At 47.1% G+C, this 12,929-nt stretch overlaps 1 protein-coding gene across 4 annotated transcripts in view; it reads right to left on the bottom strand.

Annotated features, from left to right (window-relative positions):
* The window catches only part of CREBBP (CREB binding lysine acetyltransferase), a 136,484-nt gene that overhangs the window by 12,109 nt on the left and 111,446 nt on the right, over positions 1 to 12,929 (bottom strand). For 2 of the 4 annotated variants that reach the window (XM_089321279.1, XM_089321280.1), the window contains 7 exons: positions 12,760 to 12,878; positions 11,777 to 12,016; positions 11,273 to 11,361; positions 6,020 to 6,130; positions 4,497 to 4,553; positions 1,033 to 1,110; positions 665 to 732 (listed from right to left, as the gene is read on the bottom strand). In XM_089321279.1, coding sequence (XP_089177405.1) covers positions 665 to 732; positions 1,033 to 1,110; positions 4,497 to 4,553; positions 6,020 to 6,130; positions 11,273 to 11,361; positions 11,777 to 12,016; positions 12,760 to 12,878 — 762 coding nt within the window. The remainder of the gene's footprint in view (positions 1 to 664; positions 733 to 1,032; positions 1,111 to 4,496; positions 4,554 to 6,019; positions 6,131 to 11,272; positions 11,362 to 11,776; positions 12,017 to 12,759; positions 12,879 to 12,929) is intronic. The other 2 variants (XM_051836278.3, XM_070063983.2) reach the window with 1 other exon arrangement.

Raw genomic sequence — 12,929 nt, 5'->3', positions numbered from 1 at the left:
GGCTCTCAGCTCTGGACACCTGCCACTGTGTGCAGGCAATGAGTGAGTGAACCAGCAAGACAAGACCTCATGTAAGTAAATAAATTCAAAAATTAACTTAAAACAGACTGATCATAAAAGCTGACTTTCATATAAAGATCAAGCCACATGACTATTTATGGGTAAGACAAGAAAAATAGCAAGTATTGGGGCTGGCGCTGTGGCGCAGTGGGTTAATGCCCTGGCCTGAAGCACTGGCATCCCATATGGGTGCCGGTTCGAGACCCAGATGCTCCACTTGATACAGCTCTCTGCTATGGCCTGGAAAAGCAGTGGAAGATGGCCCAAGTCCTTGGGCCCCTGCACCTGCATGGGAGACCCAGAAGAAGCTCCTGGCTCCTGGCTTCGGATTGGTACAGCTTCAGCCGTTGCAGCCAATTGGGGAGTGAACCATCGGGTGGAAGACCTCTCTCTCTCTCTCTGCCTCTCCTCTCTGTGTACCTCTGACTTTCAAATCAATCAATCAATAAAAATAAAAATATCAAGTATTAAAAAATAGATTAAAACCTTAGATAACTGAGCTGTAAAAGTACTCATCGACTGAGAGGCACCCAAGGAGACCAGGACAATGTGCCCAAGTTCTAAAGAGGACCGTTCAGGAAACAAAAGTCTCCCACAGACTTACTCTTAGCACTGAATTTGTTTTCTTTTCGAGGTCTGCCAGTTTTCTTCAAGCAGTTGTCGCATACAAAGCTGGGGAAAAAAAAGGTGTGATCAGATTCCATCCACCAGCATGTGCTGCCAAACCAGCAAAACACAGCATCACAACCCTTTGTTGGCATCTGCATCACATCATTATAAAAAAAGTGAAGAGGCAGACAGCTTTGATTCTCCCATTCCTAAAGCGGGCAAACACTTAAGACTTCAAGTTAGAACTAACCGCCAGCTCCTATGATTGCTGCAGTCTGACAACAAGGAAGAGACCGCCACTGTCACCCCGACCCCGCAAGGCCGAGCTGCTCACCGGTTCCAAGACCACAGGAAATGACTTACCCCGAAGGCCAAATGATGTCATAATGCAGCACACAAATCTGATGCATCTTCCGTCCACACTCTTTGCAATCAACAAAACTAGGAGACAAAAAGCCCAAAGTTACGCACTCAGAAACACAAATGAAACCAGCCGCAGGCGCCTGAGTGTGCGCACACCTTGTTCTCAGGGCCACCAGGAGCGCCTCTGAGGCTGACACAGGCGAGGCTGACCTCCCACCTCTCCTCCAGAGAACAAGCGCCTCACTCCTCTTGCTCCCAACCTCCCTTTGCAACCAGAAACGCAACCTTATCTTTTCACAAACTACCAAGATGATTCAAAGACTTTCGTGGAAATTGGCATTCAGTGGTAATGCAAATACTCTGTGAACTTGGACCCTGGTCAGAGACGTGGGCATCCCCGAGTGGCGTTTCATGCGCTGTGCTCAATGTTCACTGCTCTGTGAACTTCTCAAAGTCTCCTTACACCGTAAATTAAGGCCACTACTTCTTCACACGACTACACATACTTTCTCGAAGTGACTTCACGTGCCTCAGCTGACTTAGGAAACAGAGGACAATACCTTCGGTGTATAAATACAGTTCCTAGGAGGATACTGAAGGCCGTGTGGTCCGGTCACAGCTGCTACAGCAGGCCTGATGCTGCTGTCACTATGGAAGGTGTCAGACGCCAGGCCTACCATTAAGCAGACAGGTCTGGTTCACACAAACACTGGTATGGCATCTTCAAGATCCATCGACTCCCTGCACTGCCTGTGACAGCCCACGGCTGGCACCCCGGCTCTGCTGCCTCCAGGATCTGCCTCACCTCGGAGACTTAAATGCCAAGACATTCCAAGGTCAAAACCTCTGCTGGTTCTCACCTCGCTCCCTCAGTGCTGCCACAGGTCACACAGCCTGGAAGGTTTAGGGGACAGGGGACAGAAAGTACCCTGGCTCCCCCACACTCGTGGGCTCTGGCCCTCTCGTAGCGTGGCCCAGACCCTCCACCTTCCTGTGCCTGTACTGGGGGGAGCCTTCGGTCTCGGCTGGGGAATAGCACACACACAAAGCCGTGTGGACCGGGGGCGGCCCAACTGCACAGCCTTCGAAAGGCAGCCAGGCAGGAATGCCCTCAGCTTCCGTGCCATCACACCCCTTGCACATCAATGAAATGTCACCAGGATGCTGTACGTTCTAGACCCCAAAACATCACTTTGGCATTGCACCCTCCCTGAAGTTATCACTAACCCGTCAGCTGGCTCCTCGCCCAGGGGTCCCCTCCACCGTCAGATGTACTTGCTTTAGATCAGGATTGGACCTTGCCTGGCTGCTGCTGCCACCTTCTGACTAGCTGCCCGTGCGAGGTCTGAGTCTTCTCCTCTGATCAGTCTGTCCCACATGCCCTGGTCCTTCCACCCCAGAAACCAAGGCTCCTCCTCACGACCTCCCTGCACACGTGGGACAAAGCCACACCAGAGTCCACGCCTCAGGAAGGGCCCCTGCTAGGCAACCTGTGTTCTTCGATTCCATTGTGTCTAGAATGCTCCACCCCTCCCCCTACATCTGCTTCTAGAGGTGTCACCTCCTGTCCACTGACCCCAACAGCGGTGACTGCCCTGCCCAGGCTGCCACACTTGCCTCTTGCCTCCCTGACAGACTGCGCCTGGCTCAGAGCAGCAGCCCTTCTTCAGCCCCCACACATCCCCACCACCTGGCACGACCACTTGAACCACGAACATAAACCAGGACGCACATATGTGAGCAAAGAGGCGGAACAGCAGGAGGAACCACCACTGGCGGTCACAGGCACAGGCGGGTCTGGGGAAGTGTCTCAGGCACCGCCACAGCCCCAGTGCACAGGAAGTGCAGCAAGTGACCTTCCAGAAGGGAAGGGGCAGCTTCCCAGTGTGGCCTGTGTGGTTCCCTGCAGCTGGGAGGCTCAGGGCCAAGGCGACTCTGGGTGCTTCACAGTTCCCATTTCCCAAGCAGGTGGTGCTCCTGGAAGCCACACTCAGCAAGCCACGCAGGATGGGCATCCCCCGGGACTCTGCTCGGGGACCTGGAAGGAGGCTGGGCACCCTAGGCACTCTGTGAAGTCTCTTCAGGGGCTACTGCCAGGCAGACACAGCAATGCGCTCTATCTCTGTGGCAAAGTCAAGTTCAAAGTATTTCAGGGGCTGGCATGGTGGTGAGGCGGGGGATACAGACACCCACGTCAGAGCTCCAGTGAGAGTTCCGGCTGGGAGGCTTCCGTCCCGCTCTCTGTCAATGCGCCTGGGAAGGTAGCAGAAGGCGGCCCAAGTGCTAGGGGCCCTGGCATACACGTAGGAGACCGGATGAAATTCCTGGCTCCTGGCACTGGCCTGGCCCAGCCCTGGCTTTGTCACCATTTCAGGAGTGAACTAGTCAATCAAAGATCTCTCTGTCACTCTGCCTTTCAAAATCATATATACATTTTAAGAGTGTGTGGGCCAATGATTTAAAAGATTAAGTTAAAGCTGGTGCTGGGTGCTATGGCACAGCTGGTTAAGCTCCCACCTCCAACATCAGCACCCTATGCTGGAGCACCGATTCGAGACACAGCAGCTCTGTTTGCGTTCTTTCTTTCTTTTTTTTTTTAAAGATCTATTTTACTTATTTGAAAGTCATAGTTACAGAAAGAGGTAGAGATAAAGAGAGGTGTCTTCTATCTGTTGGTTCATTCCCCAGATGGCCACAACAGCCAGACCTGCGCGATCTGAAGCCAGGAGCCAGGAGCCTCCTCTGGGTCTCCCACACGGGTGCAGGGGCCAAAGGACTCGGACCATCTTCCACTGCTGTCCCAGGCCATGCAGCTCTGCTTTTGATCCAGCTTCCTGCTAGTGTGCCTGGGAAGGCAGTAGAAGACGGCCCTAGTGCTCAGCCCCTGCACCCACGTGGGAGATGCAGACAGAGTTCCTTTGTGCTGGCACTGGCCTGGCCCAACTCTGGTTTTGTGGCCATTTAGGGAGTGAATCAGCATCCTGATGGAAGATCTCTCTTTTTGTCACTAAAGCCTTTCAAATAAGTAACTCCCTAACAAATCAGAGATTAAGTTTATTTTGAAGCAAAAACTCCTCAATCCATGCATAGTTCTTTCATATTATGCATTTCTGTGAACGTTTCAAAGACTCATGGTATTTGACAATGCCTTTTGGGAATATACCATATCAAAGACACTGGCAAGAACACAAGTAAACTAAGTTTCACATTATTTATTTTCAGAATGCAGTCTCTAAGATGGCTACTTCCTGAAATTGCCCTTTTATCCAAAAAGTTATTAGAAACAAAACATGCAACTAATCCTGTCACTGCTGAAACCTGGTCATCGGAGGAGCACGTCTTATAGAGGCATAAGGAAGAATCTGTATCTGACCATGTTTTCTCTTACAAGCCAATCTGAGTAATATCTAGATCTGAAAACTAATTTAAAAAGTCACAATGTCAATAAAGAACCATATACTCACGGTTCGGGGTCTAAGGTATCGTTTTTCTTCTTTTCAAACTGATCCTTTGAAATTGTCCTTTAAAAAAAAGATATTAATTAGCTAATGAAAATTTACCTGCTGAGTATGAAGTATAATAGGGTCTCTGAAATACTCTGTGACCAAGTCTTCAAATAAGAATAAATGGAAGTCAGCCGAGGCATCAGCGACGGATGACCACCACAGACAGCACCACCCACTACACTCACGCAGGCCCCACCACTGCTTATTTTCTAAGAACACTTCTCTCTTCCCAGCTACTCTCAGCTGCACTACAAGAGTTATTCAAGACTAGTCAATCTACGACGGCAACACCGTGTTGAGGTGAAAGCCCGCCAAGTTTCGGTTAGGTCTGTGTGGTGAGCAGCCGCGGCGTGTGACCAACACTGGAGTAAGCACTGCTTGCAACTGCAGTGACAGCGCTCACTCTCCTCAAGGCGTCACGGCGGCGTGCGTGTCAAGAGGCTTTCCCTGCTGAGCCAGGGCTGGGCAGCTGGGTTCCCTTTGTTATGATCTGTGTTATGCAGACTTCTTTTAATTCAAAGAATCACACAATTCAGTGATTCACTTTTGGGAATAAAGTAAACCAAGGAGAAGATGAGGGAAATAGAAGTAAAAGGAAAGAACAGAACTGCAGGCATTCGGTTTAATACCGAGGCTCCGGGCACGTCTGAATGATGGAAATCGGAGCCGGAGGGTAGGCGCCTACCAGCCAGAGGCTGCTCTTGTGGCTGAGCTACCCCGCCTGTGACTTCTAGTGTGAGGTCATGGAAGAAAGAGGGGACCCTAAACACCAGCAGGTCAGAGCAGACAGGAGGGATGGTGACAGGCATTTCAGGAATTCCAAGGGTATAAATGAGGTGACCAATCCAATGCAAGGTGTCGCTTCGCTTTTCCTTGCCACACCCTGGCCATCCTTCCACGCAGTTAACTCTTGGTGGGGACAAGTCTGTGGGGGTGGGGGGTAGGGGGTGTCCACTTTGGAGTTGTATCAGTCTAAACACCACCAAGGAAGGAGACCCTTTTGTCCTTCAGACAAAAAATGAATTTGGAGAACACTGGAATCTCATTAAACTGCTTTAGCTCAGCAACCTTATGAATGGAAATCTATGTGGAAGACAGACAGACTGAAGACGGTGGGCCGGCTTTGTCTGTGACACTCACTTTGTGAAACTCATTTTTTGCTTTCAGTTCTGTGAACAGACACTAGGGCTACCTAGTTTTTTAGGTGCAACCAAAAATGTATAATCTCCCCAAACAGAACTGGTGATTAGACAAGAAGAGACAGACCAGGGCCAAGAGAGACCACTGGACTGTGGGAGGCCACAGCACTCCCGCCCTGAATGGAAGAACAGAGACATCCCTAGCTTCAATACACACACTTCAGACTCAATGTGAAAATGCTGCACACAGGCAAGAACAGCAGTGTGTTTCCTTTTCACTTGCAGGTGAGAGGCACAAACAACTAAGGGTCACCCCAAGAAAAACAACAGGATGGTACTTACGTCTGGGGTTGTGAAGGGTCGTCACCCAGGGTCACATTCTCGCCCTGGATCTCTGTGAAACACTTCTCACAGAAATGATACCTGTCAGCAAGAAGGCCATACTTGGGTGAACTGGTCCATCATAACACACAGCCACCCAAGCAACGAAGCCACCAATCAGAGCAGGGCAGAGCACCACGACGAAGGGGGGGCGTTGTTGGTTGATTGATGGGTCAGTGAGGACAATGAAAGGAACAGGGGGCAGGTGGGGAAGGGCAGGATTAGAGAACAGGGAAGGGGACAAATAGCACAGACACAGAGGTAAGACGCAAACACCAAGACAACACAGAGCAGAAAGCCAAGGCAAAGCATTGATTAGCATTCGGTCTCATCGCACACGTCCCAGGCCATCATCACTAACAACGACAGGCTTGAGCCAGCTCCACGATGACTTGTTAGCACTAGAAATGCATGGAGCTTAAATTTAGGAATCTGAATTTTATTATTACTCAGAGAAATCAAATGTAACTCCAGGGTCTGAGATGAAAATTTTTACTTCAAACAAAACATTGTGACAAAGGCCTTAAAAAAGCAATTTAAACTGAAATAGCTTTATTTTTCAAAATGAAAAATTTATGTTTGACAGCAATTCAGAGATTTTATTTCTAATATTAAATCAGATCTTTAAATGTATGAAAACATCAACTACCCAGAACTGATTTTTAATTTGTTTTCCTGTTATTTTTTTCTTGCTAATCACTCAGTTAATTTTGTTACAATACAAATGAAACCAAATCCATATTCTAGACAAACATTTAACATAAATGCAGTCAGGGTCAAAAACTTTCCAGCCATTTATTTATAAGATTATATAGAGAAAATTGTGATATATTGTATAAGCAATACAATATATGTAAATCCATAAACAATCTTAAGGACTTAAAATTCAACTCTAAACTGATTTGAAATTTTTGGTGCTAGGACCAATCATTCATCAATCTGAGATATTTAGTGAATGACTGTTCTGACTTGGTGACAATCCAAGTAAAGCAAATTTAGAGAGTCAATCTTTACGGCACAATCTGCATTTGAGAAATTATCCATCACCCCAATTTACTGTATGATACAGAGCCTGGGCTCAAGCAATCAAGTAACAATTAAAGTAAAACCTATTAAATGTTTGGAAAGGACATGAATGAGGAATCAACAAAAATGGTGGGTGCTGCATAAAACAGATGAGCACATAATACTTCAAAATAAACAGGCTGAACGGAGGTGCATCACACACGCAAAAAGAAATGAGCGGTAAGGTAGCGACGGCAGCACAGTACAATGCGGTTTTAGTGCTCAACACTACGTCTACAAGATGCCAGGAAGGATTAGTATTGGCGACACTGCGGTGAGACTGGGAGCGCCACACTGAACCACGGGCAGAGTGAGAGCGACAGCTCCAGGCTCCTCCTCGCTCTGCTGCCACTCACCAGCCTGCCTTCATCACCACTACGAGAGGCCCCCCCGGGAGTCCCAATCCTGATCTTAATTAAACACACTGAGCATTCTGTCTGCTCGATTTCACCAACCACACACACACAGCAAATTTACAGCACAGAACTTCAGGACACGCACAGCTTCTTGAGATTATCTAATTTTTCACATTTGGTTGATGAACGTGACAGATTCACTCTGGGTAGTAACTGGATTAATGAAAATTTCCTGCTGAGACCACTTTAGTTAGAACCAAGTTAATTTACAAATTCTGCCAAGATAAAAACTGACTAGGAACAGACAAATACACACACACGCGCGCGCCATTCATTGCTTTGTCAATATTTTTATGGAGCTTTACATCATATACTTAAAAAAAATTCCTCATGTGCAGAAGGGCATGGTCATCACCAGCAAGAAAAAAATGTAAGAAACTATAAACCAACTTGGTGGCTACCAAAACAATATGCAAAAACACATCAAATATGTATTTTAAAAATAAAACTCAGGATTGAGTGCTCCCTTCATGGTACAATCGAACACGCCTAACTGTGGGCCAGCTGGAAGAGGACCACATGAAATCACCATGAAAATCGTATGTGAGTCTAAATTGGTTTTACAATCCTGGACAAACTGTTGGCTTTTATTTGAGCAGGACATCGAGTCCAGCAACATCCAGAAAACAAGGACTTCCAACTTGCCAGGGGAGGAAACCAGGGCCGCGGGATGCACTGGCAGCTGACGGCAGCCTGGGACATGCTGGCGACGGTGGCCATGAAGTCAACGCCCTCCGTGTCACCAGCTCTCAGCCCGACAATCTTGGGGTCAGAAGCCGGCAGGGACAGAGAAACAGACCCTGGTGTCCGTCCAGTGCACTGCCAGAGAAATCAGAGAATCTGGCCTGTGTTTAAGAGGAGGGGGCAGGGCCCGCTGTCTCACTGTCACTCTTCTGAGGCAGGAAGACAGCAGAGTGGGAAACATCACCATCCAAACAACCTTGGCCATCAGTGGGTGACAGATGTAATGCCAGTCTGCCCCTATCTTATCGCCCAGTCCAGACGTCATCCTCCTGGGAAACACACACAGGTTCAGAAACCCACCCTGCCATGAAAAAGCCTAACGATGTTCTGCCGTGCTGAGGGAAGCTGCTTGATGGATATGGAATTACAGAAGAGGAATACTTCAGGTAATCCGATGGTGATACCTATCTGAAGTTCTAGCACACTGTCACTGCAGAGTTCACCTGCGTGGGTAATTTCACCTCTGGATTAAGTTTTCAAATGCAGATTGTGTGAGGAGTCTACCAGCATACCTGAGGAACTGGGCTATCTATAGGTAACACGCACATTAGCTACAGAAACTAACTGGAAAAGCTGGAGAACCATTTCCCCAAATGAGTTACTTCCAAATTTTCAAAGTACAGAAACAAGTGAAAATGTAACCACACACATTAGTCTACGTGCTAGTCCCACCTGTCTGAATGGGCTGGAGGATTTTCTATTGTTCCAAGAACCCGAACAGTTTAGGACTACAGTGCCCCTACCAATTCTTCCTAAGGACACCACAGTGTTCAAGCACAGAAAACGTTAAGAACAAAACCGCAGTTAAAAAGTTCCTTTCGAATCAGACTCCTCCTCTCTCAGACACTCACACTCTGGGAGAGCTGAAGCAAGGTTCCGCCCAAGCTGTGTCGGTGCAGCCCGGGAGAAGGAACTCAGACCTCCTTTATCTGCATCTCCTCTCTCAGAAAACCCTTCACTTCTGTTTGGTAAAAGTGAAGTTTTATGCAGAAATAAAAGTGAACACTTCAGAACTTCAGTGTCTGTGCCCTCCAGGACAGCAGCACCCTGACCCTGCACTTACACGCCCAAAATCTGTGCAAATATGCACAGAAAGGGTCCCACAGGGCCCAGGGACACTGACAGCAGAGTCCCAAATACCTAGAGACAGTGGCAAACCACCTGTTCTTCCTTCCAGATCAAATCACCCGGGGCAACATGCTGGCGGAGGTGGCGTTTTTCAGGATTATAGTTAAAGTGTCCAAACTTTATTTTGCTTGGCAATAATTTTCAAGAAGTACTGCCACTCATCATTTCTCTGAAGATCTAACATTAGGCTGCCAGGGAAGATGTTCCTGCACCTGTCATGGACGAGGTCAAACCTGACACTTCAGGATCTGCTGAAGGTCACGGGGCTAAAACTGTTCACGGAAGGGCCAGCATTCCCAGCACAACACGGCGGAAAAGAGCCCATTACAAAGGGGGCTATCATCACTTTAAATTTCATCTTAAAATAGTGTTTTTGATAAAAGGCAAAGTTAGTTCAGACTAACTAGTCAAGGTCCGAGTGCCAAGCTGACCTAAGTGAGGCCCTTGCACTGGCACACCAAAACTCATAGCGTGGTGCTTGAGTGAGTGTGCCAGGCAAAGCTGAGACACCCTAAGACATTTTTGTTTCAAGTTACTTTTTAAAATGTAGGATTTTGATGGAATTTATTATCTTGAACATGGTTAGATTTTTAAAAAAATTCTAATTAAGAAACATAATTGGGACAAAAAATCATCTAAAAATGCCAAATGTTGAGGCCTATGCATGTCTTTGTGACAAATAACAAAAAGCCCTCTATTGTCTTGGAAGCATTAGAACACAGTAATTCCTAAGACCAAAACAGAGAATAACTACCACCACACCCTAACGCTGAAACCTCACACCCGAGTCTAAAGGTAGAGTCAGCACAGGGGCTCCATTTGGTCACAAGTGGAATCCAGTTGCAATTCACCAAATTGAAGGCCTGGTACTGAGTCTGACCACCTGTGCTTCAAGGCCTGACGTTCTAGTGTTGTAGCAAATGTGGCCACTTAACACAGGGCTCCAAATAAGCCCAATCTGTGATTAGTCATGTAGGGAATCAACAATAAGTATTTTTACTCTCCCTCTACTTTTATGTCAGGGATCTATTCTTTAACCACCTTCACATTCCAAAAAAGAAAGCAAAAATTCTTAAGCAGAGCCACAGAATTCTGAACAAGGCATCTTTTAACGGAGGTGGGGGGTTATTCCTGAACTCAATAAAAACAGACCTCGTTGTTTATCGTGCTGCCAATAAAAATCTTAGACTGAGGGACTGGCATCGTGGCATAGTGGGTAAAGACACTGCTAGACATATGGGTGCCAGTTTGTGTCCTGGCTGCTCCACTTCTGATCCAGCTCACTACTAATGGCCTAGGAAAAGGAGTGAAACATGGCCCATGTATTTGGGCCTCTGCTACCCATGTCGGGGACCCTGACGAAGCTCCAGGCTTCAGCCTTGCCCAGTCCTGGAGGTTGCAGCCATCTGGGGATCAGTAGATGGAAGATCTCTCTATGTAACTCTCTCAGATAAATAAAAATAAATAAATCTTAAAAAAAAAAAAAAGCCCCTTAGACAAGGAAAGGAAGCAGCAGTAATCCACGTCTTCCCACCTGGCTGACCAGGTTAGAGTATCTAACCAAGTATTTGCAGGCAGAAGAGTAAAACACAGCTTTCAAACTCTGAGTGTCTTGAGAAAAAGGTATGTCAATGTCAATCTTCATTCTAACAGGCCTATTCTAATGTACCTATTGCAAAGCACTATGGCGAGTGGCTCGGAGGTTAAATTCTTACATAAGCCTATCTGTAAAGCCTATCTGTAACTGGGGCACATTTCACTGGAGCTCCAGGAAAGAAATAACGTACCAGGCTGCGGTCACACGAGCACGGCGTGCCCTGGGACCTGCCTGCCCTGCCATGCGGGGCCGTGGAATGCTTACCTATTCTGATAGCTGTAGTAGGCTGCATCGCGGGGGATTGTACACAGCTGCTTCCCGTAGCAGCACAAAGTCTGGGGGGAGAATTCATACTGCAAAAACAAAGGAGAAAATACTAAAAATACATCCACCCCCTGTGATATCTAGTCCACTACAGAAAAGTTAGATTCAGCCAATAAATTACTTCTTAGTACATTAAATAGTTTTCTAGCAACTTTAGTAGCTACTTAAAGATGGTTTTGGATTAAGTATGACAGAGTTAGTGTAGCGGTGGCTGGCAGTGGCTCTAACATGAAATAGGCAAGTGGTAGCCAGAAACAATCACCCCAAGGCTTCCTGCTAAGCAAGCACCTAGAGCTCTCATCATGATGCCACTTCAGGCAATCGGCTGTGTGACAGTAGACCAGATGGCATGAGGTCAGAAGGGTAAATCTCTCATCTTAGTACAATACCCTTCTGCCTGGATTAACCAGAAAAGTTCATTTGCAGAAAAACTGTAAACTGTACCTTGCGTCCACAGCAATATCCAAGGGACTGCATCACGGGGTCGATCTCCTGCTCAAAGACTTCTGCAAGCTTACTGCAGAATTTGTAGACACGCGAGGTCTTGCGGTTATAGAGCCAGGCATTGTTGAACATCAGCCAGACGTCATCCACGTACTGCCAGGGTTCCTGGTACTGCCCTGTGTCCAGTTTCCGCTTGATCGTAGAAAGGTCCATGGGATTCTTCACAATGTCGAAATAATCCTTAAAAACAAAACTGTCTCAGGCAAGGGGATCCCCAATTCCGTATGCCAGCCTTTTATCTAAGATAAAGCTGCAACAGGTACAACAGGGAGAGAAAGTGCCAGAACAACTTCCATTCCCAACAGTAAGAAATGAGAAGTGAAAGTAAGCCTCTGAGTTCTCTGATTTTACTCACTGAATTACCAAGTGAGATTTTCAAGTGTGAACAAATCAGCTCACAAGCAAAGTTAAAAAATACTACTGGATTGATTTAAAAATGTATTTTTAATAAAGTCTGTTAATAAGGACTTTTATCACTGAATTAAAATGGTGAATGAATTCATCAAACGATTGTACTTCTAGAGATTCACTCCTGGTCCTGGCCAGCAAAATGAAATTCTAAGGCCAACACCAACAGCAAACCGGGAGTAAGTTCTGCTCGACACAGCTGGCCGGGGGCCACAGCCCTGGGAAGACTGCCCGGGGAATCAAAGTGCAAGACTGTGCACTTCATAATTGATGTGTACCAGTTCTTCAATCTGATTCATTTAGACAAAGTCAAACAGAGAGTCCCCTGGGGCCAAGTGCTGAAATAAGTGGGTGGGGCCTCACCAGGGTCCCGGGGCTTCAAGGAGGGCCGAAATCAAATCCAATAAATATTTCCACTGATGACTGCTGACAAACCATGGTGTTTCAGATCAGGAGAGAAATCTTCCCAGCAAGGGCATTATTTTACCCAACATGCTTTTAGCAGACGAACTCACCGGAATTCCTAGCAGCTGAGGATCTACAGGCTGCCGAAACGGTAAAGACTCTGGGTCCTGTCGATACAGCGCTTCCAGGGTTGGCATGAGGGCCTGGCGTAGCTCCTCAGGTTTAAAGACTGCAGGCAGAAAACCCCAGAGAGAGATGGTAGGTTAAAGCAGCACAGGCC

The sequence above is a fragment of the Oryctolagus cuniculus genome, chromosome 19, assembly GCF_051225735.1.
Source record: "Oryctolagus cuniculus isolate XC-2025 breed Fujian yellow rabbit chromosome 19, ASM5122573v1, whole genome shotgun sequence".
NCBI lineage: Eukaryota > Metazoa > Chordata > Mammalia > Lagomorpha > Leporidae > Oryctolagus > Oryctolagus cuniculus.
Note: the sequence above shows the minus strand (reverse complement) of the source record. Positions and strands in the feature narration are given on the sequence as shown.